Raw genomic sequence first — 14,722 nt, 5'->3', positions numbered from 1 at the left:
ACTGATGAGGAATGAGAGAAATGTGTCTCTGTACGGACTACAACAATAAAAGGGACTTGATCAAGGTCATTGTTGCCAATCAGGCAATGGAGGTGGACAGGAGTGTGACATTGAAGTGGAAACAGGTCATTTTGTGACTGAGATATCAAGAGGCAGTATTCCTTGTATGTAACAGGCATTCAATATGTAAGTAGGGCCTACAAAGATGTCCGGTGTGTAAACTCATAGAAATAAGGATCAAGTATTGTTCCCTGGAATACAATAAGATCAAAATACACATAATGTACCTTCAGAGGGACACATATAATCTCACACGGGTACTGTTCGGTACCTTTTAGGGTACATGTGCGAATAATCTAGTATAATAGTACATTTTTGTATCCAATAATTTTTTATATAAAAAAATATACAATTATCACACTCTCAACTTACGATACATTTCTGTTTCCCAGGGTCCAAACTTATTTTGTGTACCCTCAACTCTTGATGGTACTGGTCGGTACCTTAGCTTAGCAGAAAAGCAATGTAATGAAGAAAGGTACATATGTGGATTCACCATAAGGTACAACTATGAATTTTTGCAACCTAAAATAAACTAAACGGCTTTGTCACTGGGTTGGTACCCTAAAAAGGCACATTTGAACCATAATCATTATCATATTTCCCAGAATGCTCTACTGCAGATAGATAAAAATAAATAAAAGTTTACATTTATTGATTAATCTTGTGTTGTACAAATATAAATATCATACATTTGTCTAAACTAATCCAAATCAGTTACATTTTTTTTCAGCACCAATTACTGAAATGGTTGTTCCGGTTTAAATGGCTTAGGTCATCTCCTCACATTGGTTCTAACACCACTTTCAGGCCTGATGTGTTAGGGTAAAATAAGGCCATATGAGATATGTAATATATGTCATAAAGAGTTACATTTTTATGATGACATTAGCCTAGGAACTCATTTGGTCAAGGCCACCATACTGGAAATGAATGACTACAACAACGATGTCTCTGTCACTAACAAATACAGTCATGGGTGGTAACTCTACAGTTCACTCAAAAATGCTGGGCACACGTAATTCCAAAGTGGATAATTGGGTAATATTTGGTTGAGACGTTGATCAATGAGATTCCAACCTATATTCACCCACTCAAAAAGACAGCCAAAAGTTAGTTGGATTTCCAATGTGTTATCACTATGCTTTCTACCATCTAAAAAGCACAACCAAATTCCAATGGATTTTTGGTTTAGTTGTCACCTAAATGTCTATCACTGCACTTTCAATCATTTAAAAGCACAGAAAAATTCAGATCGGAATACAATGTCAAACATTTTGTTTATTTATTAGATCAGGGGTGTCAAACTCATTCCACGGAGGGCCGAGTGTCTGCAGGTTTTTGTTTTTTCCTTTCAATTAAGACCTAGATGACCAGGTGAGGGGAGTTCCTTACTAATTAGTGACATTAAGACCTCTTGAAGCTAGGGGGCACTATTTTTATGCTTGGAAAAATAACATTCCCAAAGAAAACGGCCTATTTCTCAGGACCAGATGCTAGAATATGCATATAATTGACAGCTTAGAATAGAAAACACTCTAAAGTTTCCAAAACTTTAAAAATATTGTCTGTGAGCATAACAGAACTGATATTGCAGGCGAAAGCCTGAGAAAAATCCAATCAGGAAGTGACTCTTATTTTGAAACCCCTGTGTTTCTATGCATCCCTATTGCACGTTGAAAGGGATATCAAACAGATTCCTTTTTCTATGGCTTCCCTAAGGTGTCAACAGCCTTTGGACATAGTTTCAGGCTTATTTTGAAGAATGAGCGTGAACGACCACATTGCGTAAGTGGACAGGTGGGGGCTCTCAGAGTGATTTGTGTGCAAAAGAGAGAGGCGGCCATTGTTACTCCCGGTCCTAGTGAAAAGCCAACTGTCCTGGTTGATATATTATCAAATAGATATTTGAAAAACACCTTGAGGATTGATTATTAAAAAAACTTTGACATGTTTCTGTGTACATTTTTGTCTGCGTTGTCGTGACCGCTATTTCCGGTGGATTCCTGGGCAACTAACGTAGGTATTTGGATATAAAAAATATCTTTATGGAACAAAAGGAACATTTGTTGTCTAACTGGGAGTCTCGTGAGTGAAAACATCCGAAGATCATCAAAGGTAAACGATTAATTTGATTGCTTTTCTGATTTTCGTGACCAAGTTACCTGATGCTAGGTGTACTTATTGTTTTGTTATGCTATCGAGAAACTTACACAAACGCTTGTATTGCTTTCGTTGTAAAGCATAATTTCAAAATCTGAGAAGACAGGGTGATTAACAAAAGGCTAAGCTGTGTTTCGCTATATTTCACTTGTGATTTCATGAATATGAATATTTTCTAGTAATATTATTTGACTGTTGCACTATGCTATTCAGCGTTGCTGATGACAAATATACCGGATCCGGGATGGGTGGTTCTAAGATTAAGACATCAATCAAGTGAAAGGGTGAAGCGAAAACCCGCAGACACTCGGCCCTCCATGGAATGAGTTTGACATGTGCATTAGATTCATGTGTTATCACAGGGTTGTCATGGTTCTATTTAATACTGTGAGTTTCTCAGACTCTGTTCTGGACCTGGGGAGTGTAAAGAGACCTCTGGTTGCATGTCTTGTGTGGTACCAATGGGTGTCCAAACTGTGTGCCCACTGCTTGAAAAAAAGAGTTCGGTACATTCAACAACTCGCACAACGACCAATAGTGATGCAGTCAATGTCGCCAGGAGAGATTGACGTGGATGTTACTAACATTCACCCTCCCTGTACATCTGAGTGCAATTACGTGCTGCTCTGTTCTGGACCAACTGCAATTTGCCTTTGTCCTTCTTTACCGCACCTGACCACACAACTGGGCAGTAGTACAGATGCAAAAAAACTAAGGCATGTTTTGACCATGACAGCTTGCTATCTAGGGTTTACACCCGGCGGTTTAGCTAGATGAGGTTAAGGGTTGCGTGAGTGATTTGTCCCAAAAACTATGGTTTTAGTTGGTTAGATATTTAGCACCAGCCTCTTGCTAGTTACGCATTCTAAAACTGACTGTAGCGCTATGTTAAGGGTCTCAGTTATTTATTTTATGGTTGTAGCTGACGTGTATACTGTTGAGTCGTCTTCATACATAGACACACAGGATTTATTCAAGGTCAGTGGAAGGTCATTAGTAAAAACAGAAAACAATAATGGCCCAAGCAAGCTGGCCTGCGGTACATACACCAAACTCAACCGAATTAGCATTAGCTGCTTAAAAGTGCCTTCCTCACCATTTTAAATAAGCATGTTCCGTTCAAAAAATTTAGAACCAGGAACAGATATAGCCCTTGGTTCACTCCAAACCTGACTGACCAGCACAAAAACATCCTGTGGCGTACTGCATTAGCATCGAACAGCCCCCGTGAAATGCAACTTTTCAGGGAGGTTAGTAACCAATATACACAGGCAGTTAGGAAAGCTAAGGCTAGCTTAGTCAAACAGAAATTTGCATCCTGTAGCACAAACTCAAAAAAGTTCTGGGACACTGTAAAGTCCATGGAGAATAAGAGCACCTCCTCCCAGCTGCCAACTGCACTGAGGCTAGGAAACACTGTCACCACCGATAAATCCACTATAATTAATAATTTCAATAAGCATTTTTCTACGGCTGGCCATGCTTTCCTCCTGGCTACCCCTACCCCGGTCAACTGCCTGGCACCCCCACAGCAACTCGCCCAAGCCTCCCTCATTTCTCCTTCACCCAAATTCAGATAGCTGATGTTATGAAAGAGCTGCAAAATCTGGACCCCTATCAATCAGCCGGGATAGACAATCTGGACCCTTTCTTTCTAAAATTATCTGCCGAAATTGTTGCAACCCCTATTACTAGCCTGCTCAACCTCTCTTTCGTATCGTCTGAGATTCCCAAAGATTGGAAAACTGCCGCGATCATCCCCCTCTTCAAAGGAGGAGACACTCTAGACCCAAACTACTACAGACCTATATCTATCCTACCCTGCCTTTCTAAGGTCTTCAAACACCAAGTCAACAAACAGATTACCTTCTCCGCTATGCAATCTGGTTTCAGAGCTAGTCATAGGTGCACCTCAGCCAAGCTCAAGGTCCTAAACGATATCATAACCGCCATCGATGAGAGACATGACTGTGCAGCCGTATTCATCGACCTGGCCAAGGCTTTTGACTATGTCAATCACCACATTTTTATCGGCAGACTAAACAGCCGTGGTTTCTCAAATGACTGCCTCGCCTGGTTCACCAACTACTTCTCTGATAGAGTTCAGTGTGTCAAATCGGAGGGCCTGTTGTCTGGACCTCTGGCAGTCTCTATGGAGGTGCTACAGGGTTAAATTCTCGGGCCGATTCTCTTCTCTGTATACATCAATGATGTTTCTCTTGCTGCTGGTGATTCTCTGATCCACCTCTACACAGACGACATCATTATGTATTCTTTGGACATTGTGTTGACTAACCTCCAGACAAGCTTCAATGCCATACAACTCTCCTTCCGTTGCCTCCAACTGCTCATAAATGCAAGTAAAACTAAGTAAATGCTATTCAACCGATCGCTGCCCGCACCTGCCTGCCCGTCCAGCATCACTACTCTGTATGGTTCCGACTTACAAATACAAATACCTAGGTGTCTGGCTAGACTGTAAACTCTGCTTCCAGACTCCTATGAAGCATCTCCAATCCAAAATTAAATCTAGAATCAGCTTCCTAGTTCGCAACAAAGCATCCTTCACTCATGCTGCCAAACATACTTAAAACTGACCATCCTACCGATCCTCGACTTTGGCGATGTAATTTACAAAATAGCCTCCAACACTCTACTCAACAAATTGGATCACAGTGCCATCTGTTTTGTCACCAAAGCCCCATATACTACTCACCATTGCGATCTTTCCTCTCTCGTTGGCTGGCCCTCGCTTCATACTCAATGCCAAACCTACTGGCTCCAAGTCATCTGCAAGTCTCTGCTAGGTAAAGCCCTGCCTTATCTCAGCTCACTGGTCACCATAGCAGCACCCACCCGTAGCACGCGCTCCAGCAGGTATATCTCACTAATCACCCGCAAAGCCATTTCCTCTTTTGGCCGCCTTTCCTTCCAGTTCTCTGCTGCCAATGACTGGTACGAACTGCAAAAATCACTGAAGCTGGAGACTCATATCTCCCTCACTAGCTTTAAGCACCAGCTGTCAGAGCAGCTCACAGATCACTGCACCTGTAAATAGCCCATCCAACTACCTCATCCCCAAACTGTATTTTTTGTATTTATCTTGCTCCTTTGCACCCCAGTATCTCATCTTCTGCACATCATTCACTCCAGTGTTTAATTGGTATATTATAATTACTTCGCCACCATGGCCTATTTATTGCCTTACCTCCCTTATTTTACCTCATTTGCACACACTGTATATAGACTTTCTTCTGCTGTATTATTGACTGTTTGTTTATTCCTTGTGTAACTCTGTGTTGTTGTATGTGTCGAACTGCTTTGCTTTATTCTTGTCCAGGTCGCAGTTGTAAATGAGAAATTGTTCTCAACTAGCCTACCTGGTTAAATAAAGGTTAAATAAAAAATGTAGGACAGTGAAAAAAACATCTACATTTAATCAATTTTAAATTCAGGCAGTAACACAACAAAAATGTGGAGAAAGTCAAGAGGTGTGAGTACTTTATGAAGGCGCTATATATCATCAATGATGCTATTTTGGCCTGTAATTATATACTAATATAATGTAATAGCCATATTTAGAAAAAACAACGTTCCAAAGACTGGACCTATAATAATGTATAAGCGATCATACAAGAGGTTTTGCAATGATTCCTATTTAGAAGATGTGGAAAATATTTGTTGGTCTGATGTGTGTAATGAGGAACAACTTGACACAGCACTTGAAGCATTTATGAAATAGCTTCTTCGGGCTACTGATAGGCATGCGTCCATCAGAACTGCCAATTCCCCATGTATTGATGATGAATTGAAAAACTGTATGGAGATGTATGAGGCAACGGGAATACTAAATAAGTCTGTCAACACGGCAGAATGGCAAACATACAGTAAATTCAAAAATCACGTAACAAAACTAAATGAAAAGAAGAAGAAACTATACTATGGAAAAAATATAAATAATATAAAGAATGATAGTAAAAGGCTCTGGAGTAGGCCACCTAAATTTTTTTTAAAAGATTAGCAAAATTAGGCATGACATGCAACCAACAAATGCTAAGCCTTCATATTCATGCATAATGGACAAAATAATAAAAGACGAGCACTGTAGTTTTGAATTCTGCAAAGTTAGTGTGGAAAAGGTGAACAAATGATTGCTGTCTATTAATAAGGACAAACCACCTGGTCCCGACAACCTGGATGGTACATTACTGAGGTTGGTAGCAAAATACATTGCGATTCCTATTCGCCAGATCTTCATTTTAAGCCTAGAAGATGACTTGTGGCCTCAGGCCTGGAGGGAGGCAAAGGTAATTTCGAGGCTCAAGAATAGGGGTGGTCGTTTGACCGCAGACCCATTTACGGAAGCAGGCAATGAGGCAATGATCGCTGAGATCTTGGTTGAAAACAGCAGAGGTGTATTTGGAGGGCAAGTTGGTTAGGATGATACCTATGAGGGTGCCCGTGTTTACGGATTCGGGGTTGTACCTGGTAGGTTCATTTGATAAGTGTGAGATAGAGGGCATCAAGCTTAGATTGTAGGATGGCCGGGGTGTTAAGCATGTCCCAGTTTAGGTCACCTAGCAGCACGAGCTATGTGAATTGATTGCCCCCCCATCTATGGTGTCCAGGGCACAGCTGGGGGCAGAGGGTGATCTATAGCAAGCGGCAACGGTGAGAGACTTGTTTCTGGAAAGGTCGATTTTTAATACAATACCCCATAATGTCAAAGTGTATTTATGTTTTTTGACATTTTTATAAAAATTGAAAAGCTGAAATGTCTCGAGTCAATAAGTATTCAACCCCTTTGCTATGACAAGCCTAAATAAGTTCGGGAGGAAAAATGTGCTTAACAGGTCACATGGAATTTTGCTCAATAAGTGTGCAATTAATACAAGCTTCCAATTGGCTTATTCATCCCTCCTCCTCTCCCCTGTAACTATTCCCCAGGTCGTTGCTGTAAGAATGTGTTCTCAATCAACTTACCTGGTAAAATAAGGGTAAAATAAATAAATAGAAATAGTGTTTAACGTGATTTTTGAATGACTACCACCTCATCTCTGTATCCCACACATACAGATAATTGTAAGGTCCCTCAGTCGAGCAATGAATTTTAAACACAGATTCAGCCAAAATCCAGGGAGGTTTTCCAATGCCTCGCAAAGGGCACCCATTGGTAGATGGGTAAAAAAAAAGCTGACTTTGAATATCCCTTTTAGCATGTTGAAGTTATTACACTTTGGATGGTGTATCAATACACCCAGTCACTACTAAGATACAGGTGTCCTTCCTAACTTAGTTGCCGGAGAGGAAGGAAACCGCTCATGAATTTCACCATTAAGCAAATGGTGACTCAACAGCATTGTAGTTACTCCACAATGTTAACCTCATTTACAGAGAGAAACGAAGAAAGTCTGTACAGAACAAAAATATTCCAAAACACGCATCCTGTTTGCAACAAGGCACTGAAGTAATACTACAAAAATTGTGGCTTTTACTTTACTTTTTGTCCTGAATACAAAGTGTTCTAAAGGGTACTACTTCCGGCGCCGACAGAGATGGCCGTCTCGCTTCGCGTTCCTAGGAAACTATGCAGTTTTTTGTTTTTTTACGTGTTATTTCTTACATTGGTACCCCAGGTCATCTTAGGTTTCATTACATACAGTCGAGAAGAACTACTGAATATAAGAGCAGCGTCAACTCACCATCAGTACGACCAAGAATATGACTTTCCCGGAGCTCATCCTGTGTTCTGCCTTCCACCCAGGACAACGGAATGGATCCCAGCCTGCGACCCAAAACAACGACGTCGTAAAAGAGGCAAACGAAGCGGTCTTCTGGTCAGGCTCCGGAGATGGGCACATCACGCGCCACTTCCTAGCATACTACTTGCCAATGTCCAGTCTCTTGACAACAAGGCTGATGAAATCCGAGCAAGGGTAGCATTCCAGAGGGACATCAGGGACTGTAACGTTCTTTGCTTCACGGAAACATGGCTCACTCGAGAGACTCTATCGGAGTTGGTGCAGCCAGCTGGTTTCTCCACGCATCGCGCCGACAGAAACAAACATCTTTCTGGTAAGAAGAGGGGCGGGGGCGGGGGCGTATGCTTTATGGTTAACGAGACGTGGTGTGGTCACAACAACATACAGGAACTCAAGTCCTTCTGTTCACCTGATTTAGAATTTCTCACAATCAAATGTCGACCGCATTATCTACCAAGGGAATTCTCTTCGATTATAATCACAGCCGTATATATTCCCCCCCAAGCAGACACATCGATGGCTCTGAACGAACTTTATTTGACTCTTTGCAAACTGGAATCCACACATCCTGAGGCTGCATTCATTGTAGCTGGGGATTTTAACAAGGCTAAGCTGAAAACAAGACTCCCTAAATTGTATCAGCATATCGATTGTGCAACCAGGGCTGGTAAAACCTTGGATCATTACTAATCTAACTTCCGCGATGCATATGAGGCCCTCCCCCGCCCTCCTTGCGGAAAAGCTGACCACGACTCCATTTTGTTGTTCCCTGCCTACAGACAGAAGCTAAAACAAGAAGCTCCCACACTGAGGTCTGTTCAACGCTGGTCCGACCAATCTGATTCCACGCTCCAAGACTGCTTCCATCACGTTGACTGGGATATGTTTCGTATTGCGTCAAACAACAACATTGACGAATACGCTGATTCGGTGAGCGAGTTCATTAGAACGTGCATTGAAGATGTCGTTCCCATAGCAACTATTAAAACATTCCCAAACCAGAAACCATGGATTGATGGCAGCATTCGCGTGAAACTGAAAGCTCAAACCACTGCTTTTAATCAGGGCAAGGTGACCGGAAACATGACCGAATACAAACAGTGTAGCTATTCCCTCCGCAAGGCAATCAAACAAGCTAAGCGTCAGTATAGAGACAAAGTAGAATCGCAATTCAACGGCTCAGACACAAGAGGTATGTGGCAGGGTCTACAGTCAATCACGGATTACAAAAAGAAAACCAGCCCAGTCACGGACCAGGATGCCTTGCTCCCAGGCAGACTAAATAACTTTTTCGCCCGCTTTGAGGACAATACAGTGCCACTGACACAGCCCGCAACCAAAACATGAGGACTCTCCTTCACTGCAGCCGAGGTGAGTAAAACATTTAAACGTGTTAACCCTCGCAAGGCTGCAGGCCCAGACGGCATACCCAGCCGCGCCTCAGAGCATGCGCAGACCAGCTGGCTGGTGTGTTTACGGACATATTCAATCAATCCCTATCCCAGTCTGCTGTTCCCACATGCTTCAAGAGGGCCACCATTGTTCCTGTTCCCAAGAAAGCTAAGGTAACTGAGCTAAACGACTACCGCCCCCGTAGCACTCACTTCCGTCATCATGAAGTGCTTTGAGAGACTAGTCAAGGACCATATCACCTCCACCCTACCTGACACCCTAGACTCACTCCAATTTGCTTACCGCCCAAATAGGTCCACAGACGATGCAATCTCAACCACACTGCACACTGCCCTAACCCATCTGGACAAGAGGAATACCTATGTGAGAATGCTGTTCATCGACTACAGCTCAGCATTTAACACCATAGTACCCTCCAAACTCGTCATCAAGCTCGAGACCCTGGGTCTCGACCCCGCCCTGTGCAACTGGGTACTGGACTTCCTGACGGGCCGCCCCCAGGTGGTGAGGGTAGGTAACAACATCTCCACCCCGCTGATCCTCAACACTGGGGCCCCACAAGGGTGCATTCTGAGCCCTCTCCTGTACTCCCTGTTCACCCACGACTGCGTGGCCACGCACGCCTCCAACTCAATCATCAAGTTTGCGGACGACACAACAGTGGTAGGCTTGATTACCAACAACGACGAGACGGCCTACAGGGAGGAGGTGAGGGCCCTTGGAGTGTGGTGTCAGGAAAATAACCTCACACTCAACGTCAACAAAACTAAGGAGATGATTGTGGACTTCAGGAAACAGCAGAGGGAACACCCCCCTATCCACATCGATAGAACAGTAGTGGAGAGGGTAGTACACGTCACAGACAAACTGAATTGGTCCACCCACACAGACAGCATCGTGAAGAAGGCGCAGCGCCTCTTCAACCTCAGGAGTCTGAAGAAATTCGGCTTGTCACCAAAAGCACTCACAAACTTCTACAGATGCACAATCTAGAGCATCCTGTCGGGCTGTATCACCGCCTGGTACGGCAACTGCTCCGCCCACAACCGTAAGGCTCTCCAGAGGGTAGTGAGGTCTGCACAACGCATCACCGGGGGCAAACTACCTGCCCTCCAGGACACCTACACCACCCGATGTCACAGGAAGGCCATAAAGATCATCAAGGACAACAACCACCCGAGCCACTGCCTGTTCACCCCGCTATCATCCAGAAGGCGAGGTCAGTACAGGTGCATCAAAGCTGGGACCGAGAGACTGAAAAACAGCTTCTATCTCAAGGCCATCAGACTGTTAAACAGCCACCACTAACATTGAGTGGCTGCTGCCATCACACTGACTCAACTCCAGCCACTTTAATAATGGGAATTGATGTAAAATATATCACTAGCCACTTTAAACAATGCTACTTAATATAATGTTTACATACCCTACATTATTTATCTCATATGTATACATATATACTGTACTCTATATCATCTACTGCATCTTTATGTAATACATGTATCACTAGCCACTTTAATCTATGGCACTTTGTTTACATACTCATCTCATATGTATATAGTGTACTCGATACCATCTACTGTATCTTGCCTATGCCGCTCTGTACCATCACTCATTCATATATCTTTATGTACATATTCTTTATCGCTTTACACTTGTGTGTATAAGGTAGTAGTTTTGGAATTGTTAGCTAGATTACTCGTTGGTTATTACTGCATTGTCGGAACTAGAAGCACAAGCATTACGCTACACTCGCATTAACATCTGCTAACCATGGGTATGTGACAAATAAAATTAGATTTTGATTTATGTTTGGAGCAAATCCAATATGACGCATTACTGACTACTACTCTCCATATTTTCCAGCATTGTGGTGGCTTCATCATGCTATGAATTCACCTTTCAGCAGGGCACTAACCTAAAACACAAGGCCGAATTCTGCCTGAAAGATCTAACGTTGACCAAGTTTAAAACGTAGGCTATGAGTAAAAGGAACGTCTGTGGTGGAACTTTTATGCGTAGGGTATAAGGTCGTTATAGAAGGTGATCTTAATACTGTAACACATGGGAGTCAAACTCATTCCACGGAGGGCCGAGTGTCTGCGGGTTTTGGTTTTTCCTTTCAAATGAGACCAAAAAGTAATAAATAAATAATCAAACAAATATTTAAAAATGTAAAAAGGGAAGAGGGAAGTTCCTTACTAATTAGTGACCTTAATTCATCAATCAAGTACAAGGGTGGAGCGAAAACCCACAGACACTCGGCCCTCCGTGGAATGAGTTTGACACGTTTTGGAACAGAAGCAAATGCCCGGGAAGGCAAGTTCGAATCAATTCTCAATCTTTGTTGTATTATGAAATGTAAATGTGATGTGATGCATTGATGTGATGCATTGATGTTCATCATCGCTTTTCATCCCAAAAACAAGCTAAATATAAACTAAATAAATAATCTAAAGCCTATTGAGCATGAAATAAACACACACAAAAGCAACCAAACAAGATATGATGCAAAATGACTATCTCATGAAAGAGAAAAATAATCAGAGCTATGGTTTTAAAGCTGATCTTGTAAAAAAAAAGAAGGTTAAAATCTTGGATGAGCGAGCAATAGGTAGCTGTAGATAGATCAATTCTCAGTTGGTGCTGCCCAGCCTATTATTATTTTCTCATTTGCTGTCCAGCCTACTGTTAATTTCTCTTTGTGGATATAACGTGGAAAATCTGATGTTTTAAAGGTACAAATTCAACATATTATACAGATTTGTTTATGTTTAAATTTAGTTACCATAATAATGACATAATCCTGTTGTTTAAATTTCGACCTCAACAACAGTTTGACTTTTTTCAAATGCAATCTATTTTCCACGTCACAATACGTTGACAAATTACATTGAAACAATGTTGAGTCAACCAGTTTGTGCCCAGCTGGAAGGCACTCTGAGAAATTATATTGGAGGCGTGGCTTAGTTTCAGTTAGTTATTTTTGTCCACCCGTGAGTGGAAGTGTTGTATCAGTTGAAGTGGTCTATGGTAGAGGTACACTTTTACACTTTCAAGAAACAAAAGGCTTTGTTACTGTGGTGGTTCCTATAAAGGCTAAATTTACCTTTCTAAAAGCATGATTTGTACCTGTGGCCTATATGTAAGAAAGGTACTGAGGTACACACTGGGGCACAATTATGTACCTATAACTAAAGGTACAAAGTGCACCACCCCAGTGACAAGCATTTGTACCTCTTTAGGAACAAATCTAAAAGAGTGTAGTACTTAAAGTCCAACAACTATGAATGATAGGCTAACTGGCTAAATATGGCAAAAGGCCTACATGTCAAGCCCAAAGAAGTGGATATATGACTTGATGGATTTGATTTTATTAGGATCTCTTTCAGTCCTCATTTGGGCTAATCCTCCAAGAGGCCTTATACATTAAAATACAATTTATAATAAAATCACATTTTCACATACAACACACTGTTACAAATGGAGGAAAGGTTAACAAAGCAAACATGTGCAATGTAATCCAAGATTTTACTAATTTGATTACTGGTACTAATCTGTGACGTACTCAGTACTTGCCATTTCCTTTTCCAGTATCTACACCCTGCTCGCATAATTTCACATTCATGAGAGTAGCACGCCCCGGGACTCACTCCCCCTACCATCTGTTGGATAAAAGCAGGTTGAAGATGAGGACAGTACAGCTTGGACAAACTTGAAGGAAAGCAGAAGACTTCTATCTCCCACGCAAAACTTCACAGTCGAGCAGAACAGAGTTTTTGTCTAACAAAAACAACAACAAACAAAACATGATTTTGGCTGGATTTTTCGCACATTCTTGGTTACTTGCACTACTAACTCTTGATTGTGCCAAACTTGGAGGTATTGTATAATGTTTCTATACATTTAACATTTCGAAAGGGATTACACTCAAATTTATTATTTGTCTGCTATGAAACAGATTGTCTGAATGTATCATGTTTTTTCAAGCTCTCTTTTTATCCACACATTTTATTGTCTTCTATTCACAGGTACCCAGAATTTTAGCTCTCTGCAGGAGCCTGACGTCCCTTTCCCTCCTGCACGCCCAACCCTACAGAATCTTGCTGCCATATGTCACTATGGACAGAGTCGCCCCCGGTATCCACCTAGCTTCTTTCCTCGCTCTGGTGTCAGTTTTTTCCGGCGCTGTGGAAAAGCCATCAATCGTTTGGAGTCTTGGTACAGCATGTGCTGCAGTGGAGAAGTCGCCCAGCAAAACGTCCAGATCCTGTGCTGTGCTCAGCAAGCTGTGAGTTGTGTGTGTGTGTGTATGTATGTATGTATGTATGTATGTATTTATTTATTTTATATGAATATATTGCATATTGGAATGATTTATTTAAAGTTATTCTGTACTTTTCTCTATGTTTCTGTCCTTGCAGTGGCAGAATGCACTCTCCGTGTTCTGTGTCGAAGAGTTTGCCGTAATGACCAGGGCATACCCGTGCTGCAGGAAGAGCGGAGAGACCAGGTGGAGCTGCTTTAACGATGAACTCCCAAACCCCTTTTACGAGCCCACTGCAGGCTACATGGCCCCCCAGATGCCTCATGAACCAGGGTTCACCTGGAAGCCAAACGCATGTTAGAGGCCACATGACTACAATATTTTGTATCACCTGAGCTTTTGTCTAAAAAACACCTTATGTTTAATCTAATGATTGATTACTATTTCTGGACCGACTTTATTTGGATGGTATATTGAAAGGTTGGGGTTAGAGATAATAAGTGTGTTGATTAGAGATAGTAAGTGTGTTGATTAAAGATGATCTGTACACCTAGGGAGACTATGCTATCCTTATTAGTTACCTTTTCTGTGTAATATTCATGTTTGCACTGCTTCTTTTCTTGCCACTGAAAAATACAAATATTATGCAAAACTTTTTGCAACCCTCTTATTGTCATGATAATTATTTGCACATATCTACTACCACTGCCAAGTGTCGCTGTTGTTCCAACAAACTGACTGAATTTGATGTATTTTTGGTATAGTTACCTGCGGGCCGGATTGTATGGGTACAAATTCCTGATAGTTCTTAAGGAATTTGTAGTTTACTTTCAGACATGTTATGTAGCACTATATTGTTTTATTTATTTCCGTTATTTTACCAGGTAAATTGACTGAGAACACGTTCTCATTTGCAGCAACGACCTGGGGAATAGTTATAGGGGAGAGGAGGGGGATTAATGAGCCAATTGTAAACTGGGGATTATTAGGTGACCGTGACGGTTTGAGGGCCAGATTGGGAATTTAGTCAGGACACCGGGGTTAACACCCCTACTCT

At 41.9% G+C, this 14,722-nt stretch overlaps 1 protein-coding gene across 1 annotated transcript; it reads left to right on the top strand.

Annotated features, from left to right (window-relative positions):
• Positions 1-13,043: 13,043 nt before the first annotated feature.
• On the top strand, positions 13,044-14,320 carry ecm1a (extracellular matrix protein 1a). Its single transcript, XM_020500752.2, has 3 exons — positions 13,044-13,280; positions 13,430-13,689; positions 13,823-14,320. The coding sequence occupies exons 1-3, from the start codon at positions 13,208-13,210 to the stop codon at positions 14,024-14,026; spliced, it is 537 nt and encodes a 178-aa protein (XP_020356341.1). The 5' UTR covers positions 13,044-13,207; the 3' UTR covers positions 14,027-14,320.
• Positions 14,321-14,722: the final 402 nt, after the last annotated feature.

Source organism: Oncorhynchus kisutch, linkage group LG14 (assembly GCF_002021735.2).
Source record: "Oncorhynchus kisutch isolate 150728-3 linkage group LG14, Okis_V2, whole genome shotgun sequence".
NCBI classification, from domain to species: domain Eukaryota; kingdom Metazoa; phylum Chordata; class Actinopteri; order Salmoniformes; family Salmonidae; genus Oncorhynchus; species Oncorhynchus kisutch.
The sequence above is the reverse complement of the archived record's forward strand: the minus strand, read 5'-3'. Positions and strand labels throughout refer to the sequence as shown.